This window comes from Fusarium subglutinans (genome assembly GCF_013396075.1).
Source record: "Fusarium subglutinans strain NRRL 66333 chromosome Unknown NRRL66333_c0000269, whole genome shotgun sequence".
NCBI lineage: Eukaryota > Fungi > Ascomycota > Sordariomycetes > Hypocreales > Nectriaceae > Fusarium > Fusarium subglutinans.
The window spans coordinates 1-19,394 of NW_023502332.1; the positions used below are offsets into that span (position 1 = coordinate 1).

Below are 19,394 nucleotides of genomic sequence, written 5' to 3' on the forward strand. Positions count from 1 at the left end.
AGGACTAAAGTAAAGACTTAGGGTTAACTCTAAGTTTATAATTAGCTGCTTATAAGGTTAATAGTTTAGGGTTAGTAGTTTAGCCCCCCTATTGTCTGTCTTGTCTTTACTAGACAGGGGTTTCCTGTATTATTATTAGCCTATGCCATTTTTAGAGGTTAGCAGTTTAGCCCAAACTACTAACGGCCTATTAGTTAGGTCTAGCTATAATAGTAAGTATAATCTATATAACCTTATACTAAAGTATAAGCTTTTAGAAAGGATACTTACTTTATTACTTTATTACTAAGGCCAGAGCCTACTAGGTTATATAAAGTAGTATATTTAAAAAGTAGTTAGCCTTAATAACTACTAGGTATACTATATAGCCTAGGTATTTAATTAAAGCTACTCTTTATATATAATATAATTTAAAATTAAATACTTAAAAATATTACTTCTTTAGTTAACCTATACCTTTTTAAACCTAGCTAAATTTGCCTTCCCTTATATACCCTTTAAGATTATTTTAGTAAGCTATATACTAAAGCTGCCTTATAGGCTACTTTTTATTTTCTATAATATTTATTTATATAAAAAAATAAAAAAATTAACTTATAGCTACTAAACTATAAAACTATTTTATATACTTTTTTTAAAAAGTTTATAAACTAACTATTTTAACTAAGGCAAATTAAATAGTAGTAGTCTTATCCTTATAGTCTTATTCTTATATAATGCCTGTAGTAGCTATAAAAAGTAATTAAAGTTTAGTATAAGGTAGGTAAGACTAGTAGGGTTTTTTAGGCTAATTATATAGTATACTAGCTAACCCTAAGTATAAAGTTAAGGTTATTTTAGGCTAATAAGTAACCCGACTTAGCCTTAAATAATTAAGCTTAAAAATTTAAGTAAGATTTTCTGTTTTAATGGCTAATTAATAATAAATTGCCTGTTAATAGTTCCTAGGGTTGGGTTAAGTTTAAGAATGGCCTGGAGATTACAGCAGACCTTGTTGTTGCCACAGATAGCATTCGTGTAAGTAAATTGGCTTATATCTTAAAGAGGTACTAATCTAAAACAACCCAAAGTCAAACACAAGAGCCGAAATTGGAGTCGAGACTCACGCTACGCCTTTGTCTTCGTGCTGCTACCGCTGTATTGTCCCTTACGAAAAGCTTGAAAAGCTTGGACTGACCGAATATGTGACCCGTAATGCTATCAAGTACTGGGGAGGCATGGGTATCGAGAAGATCGTCATGTCCCCGGCCGGTGGCGGCTCCATGATCTGCTGCTACTGCTTCTACCCAGCCTCACTTAACGACACTCGCGACGATGGCTGGAACGTTTCTGCTACGCCCGAGCAGCTGGTTGAGACATTCAAGACAATCGAACCGAATATGAAGAGACTCTTCGCCGAGGCAGAGGATATCAAGATGTGGCGGCTCTACGATCACAAGCCCTATGAATACTGGGTTAAAGGCAAGGTTGCACTTTCAGGAGACGCCGCTTATCCCATGATGCCTGATCAGAGCCAGGGAGCTGTGAGTGCCTTTGAGGATGCTGTAGCACTTAGTTTGCTATTTTCTGAATCTAATCTCGCGAAAAAGTCTGTGGAGCAGCTTCTTAAGAAGTACGAGTCTCTTCGTAAGCCTAGAGCCACTATGCTTCAAGCTGCGAGCTTAAGAGCTCGCCTCGATCTTACTGAGAGGATTGGATGGAGTTCTGTCGATACTAAGCCCGGCAAGCTAACTATTGAGGATGTGGCGGGATATAAGATAGTAAACGAGATTGCTTCTAAGTGGAGTGATATTGCTATTAGTTAGATATCTACCATGAATACTTTACTCCTCCTTACATTGAATATTAACAATGAGTCTTAATTATGTTTTATAGTATAAAAGTATTGTACTGTATTTGATGGTGTGTACACCATTTCACTGCAGTCTCTAGTGACCTTGTGTGTGAGATACTGTTAGCCGAAAGCTCGCATCTCTGGTCGCAGAAGAACAATGCCCAAGAGAGCAACACCATCTTTGATGGTAGCGGCGAGAGGCTCACTGTGGGAATACTGGCTCCGACAATGGCACAGCTTGGTCCGCGAACCGCGATATTCATACAGCGTTCAACCCAAGCAGATCCCGGTGGGGTTTGCCGCTTCAAGCCAAACCTAGATGACCCGCTCGTTATGGAGGATGAATGTAGCCATGACGCACACGTCGCTACATCGGTCGTTGGTTTTGCGCAGAGTCCATCCTCCTTGGCCCCTATGGGAAGACGGATCAAGGCACAACGCTTAAGCGGTGTGGGCCTCGTGCTCGAGACTGAGAGGATCAAACCGTATGTTGCCGTCCTGGGACATCTGTTTGGTCATTCATCACCTGCGTTCGCTGCCTAAAACTTAACCTTCAGGTCGCAGTCATCCCCTAGACGATATCGAAACCCAAAGTAGACCTAATTATAAATATAATTCAAACTTTATGACCATTAAGTCGATACCAAGCTTGTGTGTAGGCGCGGGGAAACCAGCATAAGATGCCGATGTCATGACAGAGATGCAGGATTCTCTGCTGTGGCATTTATAAATGGTCTGAGGGATGGTCAGGGACAGGACGACAAGCAGATATTCTTCAATAAACAGAGCTCGACGCCATGGCCTGGACTGTTATTTCATTTTGTGATGCCGCAATGGGCCAGAGAGTGTGTTTCAGCAGGCAACTGATCAGCGCGGAGTGCTCTTCTGAAGACATTACTCACCTTGGAAAAGGCCAAAACGGCCAGGAGGTCTAGGCTCCTGGTTGGCTTAGATAACCTTCGCAGGAAGGGCGGCCGCACGTATCTCCCTAACGACGGTGACTGAACAAAATACTTATGTCGACATCCAAATTCCCAAGGATCCGCGCCACGGACCGATTATATTATGCAATACGACATTTTTAGCCTCGGAGTATGCCTGCTCAAGATTGGGTTATGGCGGTCTTTTGTCAACTGTGATTCGGTCGGCGGACATCCCAATCCGTTGGAGGCTCCAGGCCTTAGTTTCTAAGACATCCATAACAATTCATCGAGATGGCCTGCATCCAATGGCCAGCATGCATCGGGTCAAGGTATGCTCAAGTCATCCACATGCGCCTGGCTTGTCTTGATCCGGACAATATTGATTTTGGACTTGAGGCGAAGCTTCAAGATGAAGATGGGGATTCGTGTTGGAGTAAGACAAATAGGGAAAGAAAGGCACAGTATAAGATTCATGGGGGACGCGCTGCTAACAATGGTTGGTTCTGCTCAGGCTAGACAGCATTTGCGTTTAGGATCTCCATGATATTTCAAGGCCTAGGAGGTTTGACCTTGAACGATACGAAAGTTGCAGATGCCCATGACGTCGTCTTGAGTCGATTGAATCTTTTTGCCCAGTCTACCCTTGCTGCCAGTACAAACATGTGTTAACATTATTAAGAAGATCAGGTAATAAAAGGGAATTAGCTTGAGCTGGCCAAGACTTGACATATGAAACTGGCTAAAAGCGCATAAATTATATAAGCGACATGATCTAGAGTGGATGGAAACTATACTTTGAGAAACTTTGCAACTATGCTCACTGTCATCCAGTAGGCTACACAGCCGCCTGTTGCAGTTCTTCTGAATAAGAGTCTACCGCAACGTAGCGCTCGCTCAACTCTACTCCATCGGTTGCCCCAAAGATCTGGAACAGAGCAAAATCAGTAAGTCTCAATAGAGTGTCACGACAAAACAATGGATCAAGATTCAAACTCACCTTCTTTATGTCTCCGTAGATGCCAAACTGCACTGCCGTCATACCACTAACCATAACTGCACGTGCTTGCATGCCTGTGTAGGCGCCGCGTAGTCCAAGCTCAGAAGCAATACGAAATAAGCGACGGAATGTACTTTCGCCTATGACTGCTCTTTCCTTGTTGATTTTACTCAACATCGTATCGGCCGGCTGAGAGACGACGGCGGCAGCCAATCCAGCGACAAGCCCAGCACCAAGATTAATACCAGTAGCCCCCATTGACGAGACCTCTCTCTTGTCTACAACGCTGTATGCTGTCTGGATGGCTTTCTCGTAGACTAAAAATGTTGCCATTGTGTATGGGATTCTGCGATAGTCGCCTACGTCAGCAACCAAGCATCATGGCGACAAGGGTTAGTCTGGCCGAGCGTACTGTTTGAGGAGAATAGGACCCAGGCCGGAGTACAGGCCACTAATACCCTCTTCTCTTGCTAGTTTTGCTAGACCGCTCACGCAGCCGGTGGCATAGCTAGGCTGAGATACCAACCGTATTCGAATAGATTCGAATGGACACAGTGCAATATCGCCAAGGAACTCGGCCGCAGCAGCTGAACCTAAGTAAACGGCGTTTCGGTTATTAGCAGCAGTCGATTGCCCCAGATAGTCTACTGCACGAGCTTTGAAGTACTCGTAACCGCCAAATTTGAAAGCACCCTGGAGGCAATAGCCGGCGATAGTGGGACCTAAACCGGTCAAGAGAGCCCCTGGTCCTTCTGCTGAAACTATGTGGCGTGCACTCTTGGACAGACTGCTGCTGTACGCGATCGGGTCGAGTTGGATCCTTGTTTTAACGCTATTGAAGAGAGAAATGTCAGTAGCAATACCATCGCGGGGTTGGTCATAATAATAATTGCATGGTCGGATAGTATTGTGTAGAGGTGGGTTTGGGAAAAGGTGATGTCGTTATGCGGTTGGAACGTGGAACAGACATGGTAACGTCACGAGAGGCACAGTCTCAACCTCGGAGCAAACTAAGAAAAAAGGAACCTTCTTTGCTTACACATCGACGGGAGTCAGAACAGCGTGAGTGAAGGCGCAACAGAAGGCGCCAGCGAGGGCATATCTTGCATATAAAGATACATCCGTGGGATTCTCCTTTGCTACAGCAACCATCAGCTTGTCCTTGGTTGGCAAAATCCTTTCTTTAGCAGCGCTGATTGCTTCTCTGGGATTCGGTGCATGATTGACGAAGTGGAAGCTAACGATAACAATAAGCAAGTGAACCAATAAAAAACAGGCTGCAATCGCCGTCCATTCCAAGGGGGTATTCAGAGCCACCACCACCTTCTAGAGCTTTGAGCTTTCAGTTCGTTCATTTTGTCAGAGAGGGCCTTTCGTTGCGGCTCGCTCAGGCTATCTCCAGCTGCATCCATGACCCTTAAATGCTCCTTCTTCAGCTTCTCGAAGCTTTCGTCTAGCTCTTTATGCCAAGGATACAATACAAAAACTTGGAATCCCAGGGCGGAACCAGCCACAACGAAGTTGGTCAAGCTTATGGCGCGTGTAAGTTTCATTATGACTCGCGACGTTGGGATGGTTGTCGAATAGAGTCGTTAACTTGGAATACAACGTCAAAAGTACGTGAGGTTAATACACCGAGTAATAGGAATGTGGGGGTCTACAGAAGAAAGAAAAATATTAGAGGAAAGACTGCATGCACGGGGGACAAGGTGAGTAAAGCCATCTTTTTATTAACATGTGAGACTGCAACTGTCCCCACTTGAGTTCATCGGCAAGTACGGAGTGCAGTAGCGTTTTATCCAAACTTTAACAAGGGGTTCGCTATCCACTAACGTTAGCTGTCAGAGTCTGGCAGGTACCTCGTGTTGCTACCCTTGTATTTAGACGAAAATTCTCCGTAAAGTACGTAGCATTATGCCTGACGGTCGGGCCTTTAGGGTAATATGTCAATTAACCGATCTTCTCCAGGTACTCCTAGAAGGCCATCTTAAACTGCGCTAAACAATGTCAGTCAGGTATTAATTTAGGATCATCCTTCCGACTGAAGTTCTGGGTGATTTCGTCCCCGACGTTCTGTAGTGGGCCCCCTCTTGGGCGATGATGTCGAACGGGAATAAGGTTGCTGGATGGACTTAGGTAGTGTACTTAGCAGGAGAGTCGAGACCAACGCATCGCCTAGAACGACTTGTGGTCAGTGCGTTCAATAACTGGCGTGATGTATGGGAGAGAAAAGCGGACCAAACTAAGAGTCTGGACCCAACGAAAGGGGCAATGGCCGCCAGAACAAGGAGCAATGAGTCTCGCTTGGAGAAAACCGGAATGACCAGACCTACTCATTGGTCAGCAACTTTATGTCAGCGAATCGGCTTTATCTGTACGCGCGACGCCTAACAAACCCTGGATAATTAAGCCGTAAAACATGTTTTAAACTTCTTTATTTAACACTGGCCATAGAGTGCCTCTGTTAGTGGCAAACCTGCAGCATGAGTCATAAGCGAAAGCAACACGTCTTGTGCGGTGTGACATCTTTGGCACGGACGCACAGTCAGCGCTGGACTCGGTTAATTCTGTCGTATCACAACTGAAACTCAGGGAACAACCCACACCTAAGCTAGGCTTGTCCAACCTTGCTCCTAGGCAACAGCAAGGGTAATGAGTATCTTGCCCGTATGTGTTTATTGGTGTTCTTTACCTTTGTGCGCTGGAGGCTGAAGCCTCTTTAAACTACCCACAACCTTATTCCCGTCCAACCTTGCGATTATGGCGCAATAGGCTGAGTAGTATCATGGCAAATGGCTAGAGATTCATGAAGTCATAGGTTCAGGGCTATTATCAAGCCTGGAACCTCAGCAAAACACATCTTGGTTTCACTGCAGGTATGCAGATTGTTTTAATTTGTTAGCTGCCACCATCAATAAGATGTTACCAATCGTCATAAGCTATTTGAACGAATCACCATAGTGGACTGGCTAATCGGAAAAATGAGGCCAGCCATTCTAAGACGTCACTCTAGCATCTGATCTAACACACTACGTCATCAAATCATTCGTGGTTTTGACTTGAGCCTCATTTCTTATTTAGTTTTGCCGGCCCTTACCACCTGAGGAAGCTTATCTACATAATACCAGTGCCGCAACTATTGAATTCGGCCTCTTTCCTTACCTCAGTACTACAGGCAACTAGTACCACCGCAAAGGCAAAATGTCCGCGCTCTCATCACCTCTATTGCTTAGTACCTTGCCGAATGAAATTCAGAATGCCATCATCAACCAACTTGACAGTTTTGACAAGCTGATTCTTCGTACAACAAGCAGGCATTTTCGCACAATGATAGCAATCACAGTGGATGATGTGCTTGCAGCCGAGCGATCTTCCATCTCACGGGGAATAGATCTGTTGGGATGCTACGATTGTCTATGCCTCAGAAGAGGAGAGTGCTTCGCGGATGGCACGCGAAGAGGAAAGACAGGGCGGTGGGGTAGCAAACCCACGTCACGGTTTTGCATTGATTGTGGATTGCACCCACCTTCAGGTACGACTCGATATAATCGTGCCAATAGAATCGGAATTGGAGGCGAGGTATTTGTTAGATGCTGGTGTGACAAGGGTGGTATCGTGCCCACGGACTCCTTCAGTGAGAATAGATGGGTCTGCATGACTTGCTGGAAGCCTGTGGCACGACGACGAAGGCAACGGCAGCAAGAGCTGCAAAACCTTCAACGCCAGCAGGAGAAGACTGCAAAATCGAAAGATAGGGCTGAGCGACGCACTCGGTGCCGTGACCGGGGTTGTGCCGAGAGTGATATCGGCAGTCTTGTATCTGACACCACAATATCAGATGAGGATTCTGATGACGACTGGGTCTAAAAGCTTATGATATTAAACTTAAGCTCCTTGGTACTATTAAGAACAGGTTTTGTCTCCCTCCTACTACTGCTCGATGGAATGAACGATTGACTTAAGCTAAGGGATAAAGGGCTCGGGATGCAGTAAATACATACAGAGCTTTGAGAATTCCAGGGCCTGCTTTGACATCTGATTCTATGGCGTTGGTTGGTATACTGAAGGTATATTCCAGAATATTATCAAGCATTTCACAAATCTCAAATACCTTTGCCCCTGCCTGTAAGACCATCGGTGGTCAGAAGCTAGATTGTTCATAGTCTGGCAGAGATGTTAGTCAAGCCATATGCAAGATACTATACATCAACGTCTATCACTGGATCCCAGTATACAACGCACCAGAAAGCGGACATAAGACTGAAGATCATTAAGTCAGTACTCACTGTGAAGATGACTTACCAGAGAGAAGTACTTGGCGTCGAACACTGCCAAATAAGGAACATGCAAACCAGAAAAGCAGTATCCACATAATCAACAAGGCCCTGTTAATTGCCGCCTCGTGTGCTTGCTGAGTACTTTACCTTATCTGCTTCTCGTCTATTGTATATGCAGTACAGGACGAATTAGGGAGCAGTTTTGCCGCGTTTCCTATCTTATTCCTAAGCTTCGGAACGATAGCACCCAATAGTCTTCCGCATTCCCTTATCCGACTGTATGTCGGGTAAGACCCTGCTTGAACAAGTACGTGATACCAACAATGCCAAGCATATGAACTAATTCCGTTCATAACTTTATTTCGGTCGTATCGGAATATCGCCATTTATAACAAACCAATCCCATGGGTTAGCTATAAAAGTCCGAACAAGCCCTAAACTCTAAAACCTTATTCTTTACTTACTCAACTTCACTTGATGGTCCTTTCTTATTGCCATGATGGAGCCATCACCTACACGTTCCAAACCTGAAGTCCCATTCTCCCTCGAGAAGTCTCCAGATACGCAAGATATCGAGGAGGGCACAGTGCACCAGTAGAACGCCAAGACAAATCTAGAATCGATGGAAAGAGAGTACTAAGCACAAGTTACAGATATGGCCAACCGGCGCTACCCATCGACGAAGCGTTGGAGTCCAAACTTCGATGGAAGATGGATCTTCGTATACTGCCCACGGTTACTATCATTTACTGTACGTCTCGAGAATCCAAAGCTGTAGACGAGGCATAGCTGACGAACTTATGATTCAGTGCTTTGTTTTATTGATCGCGCAAACATTGGTGAGCATATCAAGACACTCACTCTCGAGCATATTTCTCATGACTCTGTAGGCAACGCCAAGATCGCAGGTCTGGAGGCCGACCTGAAGATGCAAGGTTATGACTTTAACATTTCCCTCTCCATCTTTTACATCTCCTACATCCTGTTTGAGATCCCTCTGAATCTTTTGTGCAAGAGGATAGGACCAGGTTGGTTTATACCTGCATGCTGTCTCGGCTTTGGTATCTGCACTACCTGTACGGCTTTTGTCAATGACTTCTCGACTCTGTGCGGGCTACGATTCTTACTGGGCATTTTCGAAGCGGCAATGCTGCCGGCAAATGTGTACTACCTCTCGCGTTGGTATCGGCGCAGTGAACTGACCTTTCGGCTTTCGTTCGTTATCATCTCGGCGTCCTTGGCGGGTGCATTTGGAGGCCTGCTTGCATCTGCCATTCTGCGTCTTGAAAGCTTCGGCTCCTTGCATTCGTGGAGAATGATTTTTGCCATCGAAGGTTAGACCCTCCACATCTACCGATTTCTTGACGAACGAGCATTGCTGATTCCAGCGATTGAAGGTACTGTGACCTGTGCAGTGGGTGTCATCTCATTTTTCACGCTCACCGATAGGGTCGAAACTGCGACCTGGTTGTCACCAGAGCAAAAGGAATTGGCAAATATAAGAATTATGTCAGAGAGAGTCGGAACAACCGAGATTATCGACAAGTTTGGCACCAAGAGAATGCTCCGAGGCATCCTAAACCCAGTGGTGATCCCAACAGCCGTGATATCCTTCTTCAACTTCATCACTGTTCATGGCCTGTCCTTTTTCCTTCCTACCATTGTTCGCACAATATTTCCTCAGCACTCTGTCCAGAACCAGCAGCTCCTCACAGTTCCGCCCAACGTTCTGGGCACGATCATGTGCATGCTCTTCTGCTATATAAGCTGGAAGGTGGACAAGCGCGGCATCTTCCTTATCATCTGTGCGCCGTTCTCAATGATAGGGTACAGCATGTTTCTAGCAACATCTAACCCACATGTGCGCTATGCAGCAACATTTCTGCCAGTATGTGGCATCTTCGCGTTGGGAGCATTCCCCAATGCGCACGTCTCAGCAAACGTCATCTCAGATACTTCTCGGTCCTCTGCGGTCGCCTTCAACGTGATGCTTGGTAACATTGGAGGTTTGGTATCAACTTGGGCATTCCTCCCTTTCGATGGTCCAGAGTATCGCATCGGTAACGGTCTCAATCTGGCAGCACAGTCATCTATCTTTTTGGTTGGCATATGTATGTACTTCGCGATTGAGAGGAGTAACAAGAGAAGGTCAGCAGTGGATGTGGAGAGGGAATTAGCTGGCAAGACTTTTTCGGAGATCCAAGACCTTGAATGGCGACACCCGGGCTTCAGATGGCAGAACTAAGATCATCGATTCATTCAAGGAGTCGTGTCGAATTCTGCTGGATACTCTTCTCCATCTATCATCTGTTGCCCCATCATTTGAGAAGATTGGCCACAAGAGTCTCAAATTCAGGTAGCATTACAATCGATTGCTTTTTATGATAATTAATTCTATCCCGATTTTTGTTTCATTTGTTGAACCTTCCCGTGATAATGCTTCTGGTGTGGAACCATCGTAATCTTGGAACCGATGTCCAATTAGACCTTACACTCATGGATCGAGTCAATTCAAGATCTCAGTGCACATCTGACCTAGAGAACAGGCTTTCCATAATCGCGTATTGGGGTTTTATGACTCGGACACTGTAAAATGACTTGTGCAGCGCACATAGATAGGAAATAAGTCGGGTGGGATATGACAGCCGAAGGAAGCGGGGCAAAACAGTGATGAGTGGTTGGATTGTATCTCCAATCATGTTCGAGCGGAACGGCCTGAGCTTCGGAAACTCCATTTATCATATGATTCACATCCATATGCGACGGAACTCCGATCCGTAGAACCGTATCTGGCCCACACAAGCCGCCGGGCTTCAGTAGCAATGCCACCACTGTACCTGGTGCGGAATAGTTGTAGCAGGTTAGACGTCGTGAACAAGGGATTCAGACGAAGGAAAGAGCGAATTGGCCCTGCAGCTTTGCTGCCCTTTTGTTCCAAAATGGAAAGGCCGAATATCCGATCTGTCTGAACCGTATATCCGTATATCACAAGGTGACACAGACTCCGCCTTCATAAGGGGAACCGTGAAGCACTATACCAGCAAACTTGCGTTCAATGCCAAACCTAGTAGCAAACTGCAACAAAATCATTGCATAATTTCACGGGTACTGATCATGTCGGAAAACAATTTCTCTGCGCCTCCAGTTCCCCCAACTACTCGTCTGCACAACCCTACAGCCAGCCATACAATTCTGGAACCGCTTAGCAGACGGGGTTCCGGACCAGGATTAATCATACTCGTGCCCGAGACTGGCAAATCCACCAGTGATACGTTGCGCATCGACGGATGTGTGCCGTCTCCATTGATGAAATGGGCAGAAGAAGGCTACACTGTCGCCGAGATCACAGAGGCTGGACTAGCCAACCCTGGTGAGGCTTTGAGTCAGGTTCTAAAGGAGCTAGAGGCTACGAAGTCTACTGAGCCCAAGAATGTCGTTGGTGTCATAGGTAAATGTTGAGCTGTCGAAAGGCCGAGCTGGCGAGCTAATAGACGTCCTTGCAGCATACTCGACGCCGCTTTGGAACCAAGTAGCTCCGCATGTCGACTCATTCCCTCAGATCTCAGGTGCTGTCATTTTTGGTGATCTTGGGGATAACAATATCTCTTCAATCGCGCCCTCAAAGACCCCACAGCTGCATCATCTTGCTGGAAAGGCCTCTAAACGCTTGCAACGTACTAAGGCGGTGACAGCTTACAACTACCCGGAAGCAACATCGTACTTGTTCGCCACTCCCTTCAGTAAAAGCTTCAGCTACAACATGGAATCTGTTTCTCACAGCCGAAGTCTTAGCTTCTTAAAGCCTCTTATGAACGGACCATACTTCGATCTAGAAGTCATCTGGGACGAACATACCTATTGGGAGTTCGAAAACCGCTCCGTGGAGAACACCATGAGCACCATGGTACAAGAGCCATACGTCAATCATGTGCCTACGGTAATCACCCTTCTCCCTTTCATCTTCATCTAAAGACGTATAGCAGCTGACTCGTAATACCTAGATGACAGGTGGGATTGGCCGGGAAAAGCTGACTGCCTTCTACCGCGACCACTTCATTTTCCAGAATCCTCCAGATACGGAAACCTACCTCATTAGCAGATCTCTCGGCATTGATCGAGTCATCGACGAGTTTCTTTTTATATGCACTCATCATTCCCAGATTGACTGGCTGTACGTCTACAAACTAATACATCCTACCCGTGAATATGCCAACTGACGTTTCTACTACCACTAGTGCACCAGGGATCCCTCCCACAGGGCAAAAGCTTGAAATACCTTTCACTGCTGTTGTCAATATCCGTGGAGACCGGCTTTATCATGAACATATTGGCTGGGATCAGGGAACAGTTCTAGCGCAGTTGGGTTTGATGCCTTCCTACCTGCCATATCCTCATTCAGTGCCCAATGCGCAGGGTCAAGAGAAAATGGAATACCGTGTCCCAGTCGCTGGTGTGGAGACTGCTAACAAGATGAGGGATAAAGAGGCTGTAGAGTCGAATGAGATGTTCGCGTTTGGTCTCCGCAAAGTCTGATCAGGGATGGGACGATATATTCGATGATGTCTTTTATTACCATAGCTTACAGGTCACTATTTCAACTTCAAGTACCTTAACTCATGATTTTACACTCGTGACACTCGACTTATATAATTACCATGATAATGTGATAATAAGTACGGCAGTTGAAGCACTCGCCACTTATTTGTCCCAGTGCGGGTCACAGGCTGCTGTGAGTTCATCGATCGGGACTTTACCGGAGAACACGGAATGACGGACGATGCAGCGGCTCTCAAAAAGAAGTCCGACGAGTATGTGGGGTAAGCCAAAGGGCCCAGCCAACATAAAGCCTGAAGCCAACCTCGTTAGCAACGCGTATTCCGCTCGCCAGGGTAAGATACTCCGTGTTTGTCTCGAATCAATCTGATCACAATCTCAATACACCAAGATATCCTTTGACAAATTTACCATCAACTTCTGACCATGGCAGACATCAAACTTCATAATGTCCGACCAATGTTCGAGCTGCGAGGTCGCAATTATATTGTAACAGGTGGCCTCGGAGGTATCGGCTTCGCAGCTGTGCGGTCTCTTTGCGAACTGGGGGCCAATGTCGCCGTCTTAGACATTCACGGTAAGTCGAAGGATGTATTCTCTGGCATCGAAGACGAGTTTGGTACCAAGGTGTACTACTTTCAGACCGACGTCACCAAACTCGACAGCCTAAATGCTGGTGTCGATCAGGCCATTGAGGCTCTCGGATCGCTTGATGGATGTCTACCCTGCGCAGGGATCAACTGCAACAAACCATTTGTTGACCAGTCGTGGGACGATTTCACGCGCATTCAGGAAATTAATGTAGGGGCCATCCTCCCCCAGGTTCTGTTTACTGTCTAACGTTTTGTTTACAGGTGCGAGGAACATACTTCACTGTCCAGCGCGTGGTCAAGCAGCTGATTAAGCAAGGAACCCCTGGTAGCATTGTCATGATGGCGTCTCAGTGCGCTCACATCGCTATCCCAGGTTGCCGCATGTCATCCTACAACGCGTCCAAGGGTGGCGTTCTTATGCTCACAAAAGCACTCGGGGTCGAGCTGGCCAAGCACAACATTCGCGTCAACTCGATCTCACCTGGGTACGTAGATTCTCAGATGTTCAGGGATGTGTTGGCCACTCAGAGTGAGCGGGATGCGAAACAGCCATACCAGGCCCCGCCATTGAGGCGCCTCAGCGACCCAAATGACCTTACGCCTGCTATTATTTATCTTTTTAGCGATGCGTCTAGACACATTACGGCTACAGACATCAAGATCATGGGTGGTTTGGACGCTGGGCAGATTGACGGACACATTACCTACGAATAAGAAGCACGAACTGGGCAAATTAGTACACAAGTCAGTTAAGATAATTAGTCCAACACAATTTTATTCACTGTTTATCCTCCTGTTGCCGGTTTCCCATGAAGGAGTGATGCGTTTCGATGGGATCCACAATATGGACCTACCAAGTGTAGAATCAAACCGGCTTTCGCGGCGCGGAGAGATCTAAAACCAGGGCCGAGCATGCCAGCTTATCTCTCCCCTCCTACGGACTCACGATCGGGTTCCGGATCCACCTTTTCGGACCGTTCCGTAATCACGGCAGAAACGGTCGGAAAGGTGGGGCCACTTCCGAAATATCCTAATCCTCTCCGATAAGGCCGTTGCAGCACTAGTGCTAGGCTTATGGTGATGCAGACGCTATCCATTCTATTCTTTGCTCCGGATTTGCAGGGTTGAGAAATGCCGCCTGGGGATTGCCGCATGTTGGTTTGGTGCAGGGGGTCCTAATCGCTGTAATATGAGATTAGGAAAGCTTATCACGGTGTAAAAGAACATCAGGCCATGCTGTGTCGTAGAAGACGCCCACTTTTTCCAGTCTATTTGCTTTCGTAGTTCCTCTGCCTGTTCACTCTGTCTCGTCCATCTCACTATATCCAAATCAATTCCATCTCACATTACCAAACATGTCAGAATCATATGACTTGGTCGTCATTGGCTCTGGTGAGTTACAGCTCCCCTCACCATGTAGAACCCACACCAACTGAAGTAATCACAGGTTGGTTCGGCCTCGGTGCCTCAAAAGCCTACATTGAAACGCACCCTGATGAGAAGGTTGCCATCCTCGAAGCAAATGACTCCATTGGAGGAACATGGTCGGCCAACAGACTGTACCCAGGTCTCAAGTCCAACAACATGATTGGGACCTATGAGTTTCCTGACTTTCCCATGAGCAAAGACATATACGGCGTGGAGGAGAATGATCACATTCCTGGCAAGGTTCTGCACAAGTATCTCACTGATTATGCCCGCAACCATGGCATACTTGAGAGAACCCAATTCAACAGCACAGTCAGTCAGGCAGAGCAGACCAGTGATGATAGCTGGAAACTTACCGTGACAAGCCCACAAGGTGAACGTCAAATCAAAGCAAAAAGAATAGTTGTCGCCACTGGCCTCACTTCCACCCCCAACATGCCTTACTTTGAAGGCAGCGAGAGCTTTGGCAAGCCTCTGTTCCATGCCAAAGAGTTTTGCTCTCGAGCCGATGAAGTCAAGGACGTCAAGAATGCCATTGTTGTCGGTGGTGCCAAATCTGCCTATGATGTTGCATACGCCATGGTTGATGCGGGAGCTCAGGTTGATCTAATTGTCAAGCCCGAGACCAACGGCCCTGTGTGGATTGCGCCTCGCTGGGTGACGCCCCTTAAGGCTCGTATTGACAAGACCTTGACTGTTCGCTTCATGACATGGTTTGCCCCCTGCCCTTGGGGCCACGAAGATGGCTTCGGTGCGATCCGGCGATTTCTTCACGGTACGGCGATTGGACGCATGTTTGTGCGCTCATTTTGGAGATCAATGGGCAACGACGTTTTGAACCAGATCAATTACGATAATCACCCAGAGACAAAGAAGCTGAAGCCGTGGTATGACGTCTTCTGGATTGGCAGTGGTCTCAGTATCCTCAACTTCAACAAGGATTTTTTTGACTTGGTCCGTGATGGAAAGATCCGCGTCCACATCGACAACGTCAAGCGTCTTGAGCCCGGCCAAGTTCTTCTAGAGTCCGGGAAGAAGCTCAAGGCAGATAGCATGATCTGTTCTACAGGGTGGAAGAAGGAATCTCTGGTCAAGTTTTCCAATCTCGGCGAGCACGCTTTTGGTCTACCGTTTGGGCCCAAGGAGCAGGCTCAGCTCAACTCTGAGTTCGACGCCCGCGTGAAGAAGCAGTTCCCTCAGCTCAAGCAGCAGCCTAAGCTTCGCTCTCCTCCTCGCCCCAACGCGGAGCCTCTGCGGAACTACCGCTTCATAGTCCCTCCTGCGTTCCTTAGCAAACGCAACATTGCCTTTGCCGGCATGATCTCGTCAGTTACAACTGCGGTCTGTGCTTCGATGCAGGGAGTGTGGATCACCGCTTATTTCGACAACAAGTTGGTTCGAGAAAGTAAGTCTCAGGAGGATATCACAAACGAAGTCATGATGCACACTCAGTGGGGTAAATGGCGCTACCCTGCTGGATATGGAGCGAGCCTGCCTGACTTTGTCTTTGAAGGTGTTCCTTATGTTGATATGCTGCTCAAGGACCTTGGCGTCAAGAATCGTCGCAAACCGTCCTTTTACGCTGAGCTGACATCCCCGTACACTCCTCAGGATTACAATGGCGTCATGGATGAGTACAGGAAGCGTGTACAGGCTAAATGATTCTATGAAAATATCGTCCGTTGATTGTTTATCTCTTATGTAGTCAAGGAAGATAGTCTTGTCTATTTGAGCATCATTCGGTTTCAGTAATCATGAGCCATCGGTGTCTAACGCATGCCAACAATGACCTCCATAAGTTCACTCGACCTCAGCTAAAGATTGGCTTACGTAGGAGATGTACGTGAAGTATCTCCACGATATAATTACTGGTTTCTGTAACAGAGTGATTCTTCTTAAACCTCAGTTAATTGGGATTTTTTCATGTGTTAGATTGATGTACCTCTTTGAACTTTCGCGATATGATGAGCTTTGACTGCCCATTGCGTAACTAAAGAGGCGCAATAAGATGTCATAGTATGAGCCTCATAAATAATAGACACTAGAAGGCTTTTTACCCTACAATTTAGACAATGACGCTGGCGGAACATCTCACACGAAGGGGAGACTCTACCAGCAGACCACATATGGGATCTTCATCAACCCTCAGAAGATGCCGATACGATCAGTGAGCACCGGATGGCGGGTCCCTAACAAGAATTAGTCTCGCACAATAGAAAATCCTACATCAATACGCGCAAGAGTAGGAACGGAAAAGACATCGGTTCCAGACTTCGGAAGCAAGCCGTAGTGCTAATTCAAGTCGGTGGGGTTGATGGCTCAAAGCCACCATAGCCCCGACCGGAAGATTTCCTCCACATGCGTCCCTCTCGAGGGCTATTCATTCACTATACTAGTTACGGTAATAGATGCCGACTGGACACCAAAACGCCATGTTTCATTATATACAACTGCCAGCTGTAGTCCATGCTGCATGCAAGCGCCAGCTGTAGGTAACCTCCACTTGTCGTCATACTACCTCTTGCATCAAATCTTCCTTTTATTCCTACCAGCCATGGCACGCCTGTACGTATGACTTGGTCCGTCGTAGATATTATTTGCGGACTAGCCTTTGATCGGCTGTAGAGTTTGACTATTGTGGCTAACTTGTTATGTTACAGAACAACCTACTCTGCGTCTTTCGCCTTCTTTGAAGCCCTTTATGAGGTAAGAAATTATTGTATTGGCACTATCCAAGCAATGAACATTGGACTGACTGAGTTATTATGACCTGTAGGCTGGTGTTCGCTATGTCTTTGCCAACCTTGGATCAGACCATCCTGCCATCATGGAGGCGCTTGCAAAGGCGAGAGATCTAGACGACGTCAAGTTCCCCACGGTCATCACATGTCCCCACGAGGTATGTCTTGCGATCCGTGCCTCGAGTCTTGAGTGCCTGTTCAATTCCTCGTCTGGTAAACAAATTCGTTCTAACTCGTTGGTGTAAGTTCGTGGCTATGTCAATGGCTGATGGATTTGCTCGTGTTACTGGCACGCCCCAATGTGTGCTCGTACATGTTGATGTCGGCACACAGATGCTGGGATGTGCCATGCATAACGCCTCCTGCTCTCGTACTCCTGTCTTTGTCTTTGCCGGACTCTCCCCATTTACCCTCGAGGGTGAGATGAGGGGTTCCCGGACTGAACATATCCATTGGCTACAGGATGCGCACGACCAGAGAGCTATTGTTGCTCAGTACTGCCGCTATGCTGGAGAGTTCAAGACGGGCAAGAACATCAAGCAGCTGACTAGCCGGGCTCTTCAGTTTGCCACAAGTGATGTTCCCGGCCCTGTCTACATGGTTGGCGCGCGCGAAGTCATGGAAGAAGACATCCCTGCCTACTCTCTGAAGCAGGAGGAATGGCAGCCTGTTGTGCCTTCTGCTATTCCACAGCCAGAGCTGGAGATCATCATCAAGACCCTGGCTGAGGCAGAGTCACCGCTGATTCTGGTCGGCTACTCTGGTCGCAATCCTTCTACGGTCCCACAGCTTGTCACGCTCGTTGAAAGCATTCCTGGAGTCCGAGTGCTTGATGCCATGGGCAGTTCACTGTCTTTCCCCTTTGGCCATCGCGCATCAGTCGGTGTCCGCATCGGAGGGCATCCGGCTATCGAGAAGGCCGACGTTATCCTAATTCTCGACTGCGACGTGACTTGGATCCCGACCAAGTGCAGGCCGCGCGAGGATGCCAAAATCCTCCACATTGACCTGGATCCGCTCAAGTCCAATATGCCCCTGTATTATATTCCTGCTACTCGACGTTATCGCGCTGACGTTGGTGTTGCCCTCAAGCAACTCAATGAATACGTGCGCGCGAGTGATAAGTACTCCAAACTTACTAGCCAGGAGCCATACATCTCGCGCTGGAACAAGTTGGCTGAAGAGCACAAAGAACTCCTCGACCAGGCCGCAAAAGCTGCTGCTCGTCCAGAAGACACGACCTCATCTCCAAGCACGTCATATCTGTGCGCACAACTGCGACAATACTGCCCCAAGGATACCATCTGGTGTCATGAGACTATTACTAACGCCCCTTTCATCCATGAGCAGCTGCAGGTCGATGAGCCTGGCCATATCCTCGGCAACGGTGGAGGTGGTCTCGGGTGGTCTGGCGGTGCCAGCTTAGGCGTCAAACTGGCCTCTGACTATCTAGCTGGAGGAGAGGGCAAAGGCAACTTTGTCACTCAGATTGTAGGTGATGGCACATATTTGTTTGGTGTTCCAGGCACAGTATACTGGGTCGCCAGCAGATATAGGATTGCCACTCTCACAATAGTGTTGAGCAACAAAGGTAAGTACATGATGAAGGAGCACGATTTGACTGAAACAATCTCTAACAATGAGGTCGTTATAGGATGGAACGCTCCTCGCGTCTCGATGGAGCTTGTTCACCCGACAGGCTACGGGTCCAGGATTAACAACAAAGACCTCAACATCTCATTCGACCCAACGCCTGACTTTTCGGGCATTGCAAAAGCGGCGTCTGGCAACAAGGCGTGGGCTGCCGTCATTGACTCTGTTGATGATCTAGATAGACTGTTACCAGAGGCTGTGCAGCAGGTCAAGAGTGGTGTTTCTGCTATTTTGGAGGTTCGCCTCAAGGGATCGTGGGATAAGCCATAGACAGTACCATTCAATGAACTCATTCAACTAAAATAAAGAATTCCTTTGTTCAATATTCAAAGTTCAAGCCATGCACAAATATGATGATCTTCATGCCAAGAGATAATAATTTCTTAGCACTTCA

General features: G+C 47.1%; 7 protein-coding genes across 7 annotated transcripts; 6 read left to right on the top strand and 1 right to left on the bottom strand.

The window, feature by feature from the left end:
* Positions 1 to 2,377, top strand: FSUBG_12451 (salicylate hydroxylase; the record flags this gene model as incomplete). The annotated part of the gene is made up of 4 exons (XM_036677241.1): positions 195 to 212; positions 949 to 1,017; positions 1,071 to 1,800; positions 1,926 to 2,377. Coding segments are annotated over 4 exons (1,269 nt in total), but the record flags the coding sequence as incomplete, so codon positions are not given.
* Positions 2,378 to 3,592: 1,215 nt separating this feature from the next.
* FSUBG_12452 (phosphate transport MIR1) lies at positions 3,593 to 5,307 on the bottom strand (the record flags this gene model as incomplete). Its single annotated transcript, XM_036677242.1, has 4 exons — positions 3,593 to 4,100; positions 4,167 to 4,586; positions 4,794 to 4,991; positions 5,078 to 5,307. 4 exons carry the CDS (start codon positions 5,305 to 5,307, stop codon positions 3,593 to 3,595), a joined length of 1,356 nt encoding a protein of 451 aa, XP_036532057.1.
* Positions 5,308 to 8,530: 3,223 nt separating this feature from the next.
* On the top strand, positions 8,531 to 10,276 carry FSUBG_12453 (major facilitator superfamily transporter; the record flags this gene model as incomplete). The annotated part of the gene is made up of 4 exons (XM_036677243.1): positions 8,531 to 8,625; positions 8,685 to 8,782; positions 8,841 to 9,365; positions 9,447 to 10,276. 4 exons carry the CDS (start codon positions 8,531 to 8,533, stop codon positions 10,274 to 10,276), a joined length of 1,548 nt encoding a protein of 515 aa, XP_036532058.1.
* Positions 10,277 to 11,145: 869 nt separating this feature from the next.
* FSUBG_12454 (carboxymethylenebutenolidase) lies at positions 11,146 to 12,564 on the top strand (the record flags this gene model as incomplete). The annotated part of the gene is made up of 4 exons (XM_036677244.1): positions 11,146 to 11,479; positions 11,535 to 11,968; positions 12,033 to 12,202; positions 12,267 to 12,564. The coding sequence occupies 4 exons, from the start codon at positions 11,146 to 11,148 to the stop codon at positions 12,562 to 12,564; spliced, it is 1,236 nt and encodes a 411-aa protein (XP_036532059.1).
* Positions 12,565 to 13,011: 447 nt separating this feature from the next.
* On the top strand, positions 13,012 to 13,892 carry FSUBG_12455 (D-arabinitol 2-dehydrogenase; the record flags this gene model as incomplete). The annotated part of the gene is made up of 2 exons (XM_036677245.1): positions 13,012 to 13,386; positions 13,440 to 13,892. The coding sequence occupies 2 exons, from the start codon at positions 13,012 to 13,014 to the stop codon at positions 13,890 to 13,892; spliced, it is 828 nt and encodes a 275-aa protein (XP_036532060.1).
* A 641-nt stretch (positions 13,893 to 14,533) lies between these two features.
* FSUBG_12456 (dimethylaniline monooxygenase) lies at positions 14,534 to 16,268 on the top strand (the record flags this gene model as incomplete). Its single annotated transcript, XM_036677246.1, has 2 exons — positions 14,534 to 14,570; positions 14,626 to 16,268. 2 exons carry the CDS (start codon positions 14,534 to 14,536, stop codon positions 16,266 to 16,268), a joined length of 1,680 nt encoding a protein of 559 aa, XP_036532061.1.
* Positions 16,269 to 17,160: 892 nt separating this feature from the next.
* Positions 17,161 to 19,270, top strand: FSUBG_12457 (benzoylformate decarboxylase; the record flags this gene model as incomplete). Its single annotated transcript, XM_036677247.1, has 4 exons — positions 17,161 to 17,171; positions 17,267 to 17,312; positions 17,383 to 17,505; positions 17,594 to 19,270. The coding sequence occupies 4 exons, from the start codon at positions 17,161 to 17,163 to the stop codon at positions 19,268 to 19,270; spliced, it is 1,857 nt and encodes a 618-aa protein (XP_036532062.1).
* Between the last annotated feature and the right edge of the window lie 124 nt (positions 19,271 to 19,394).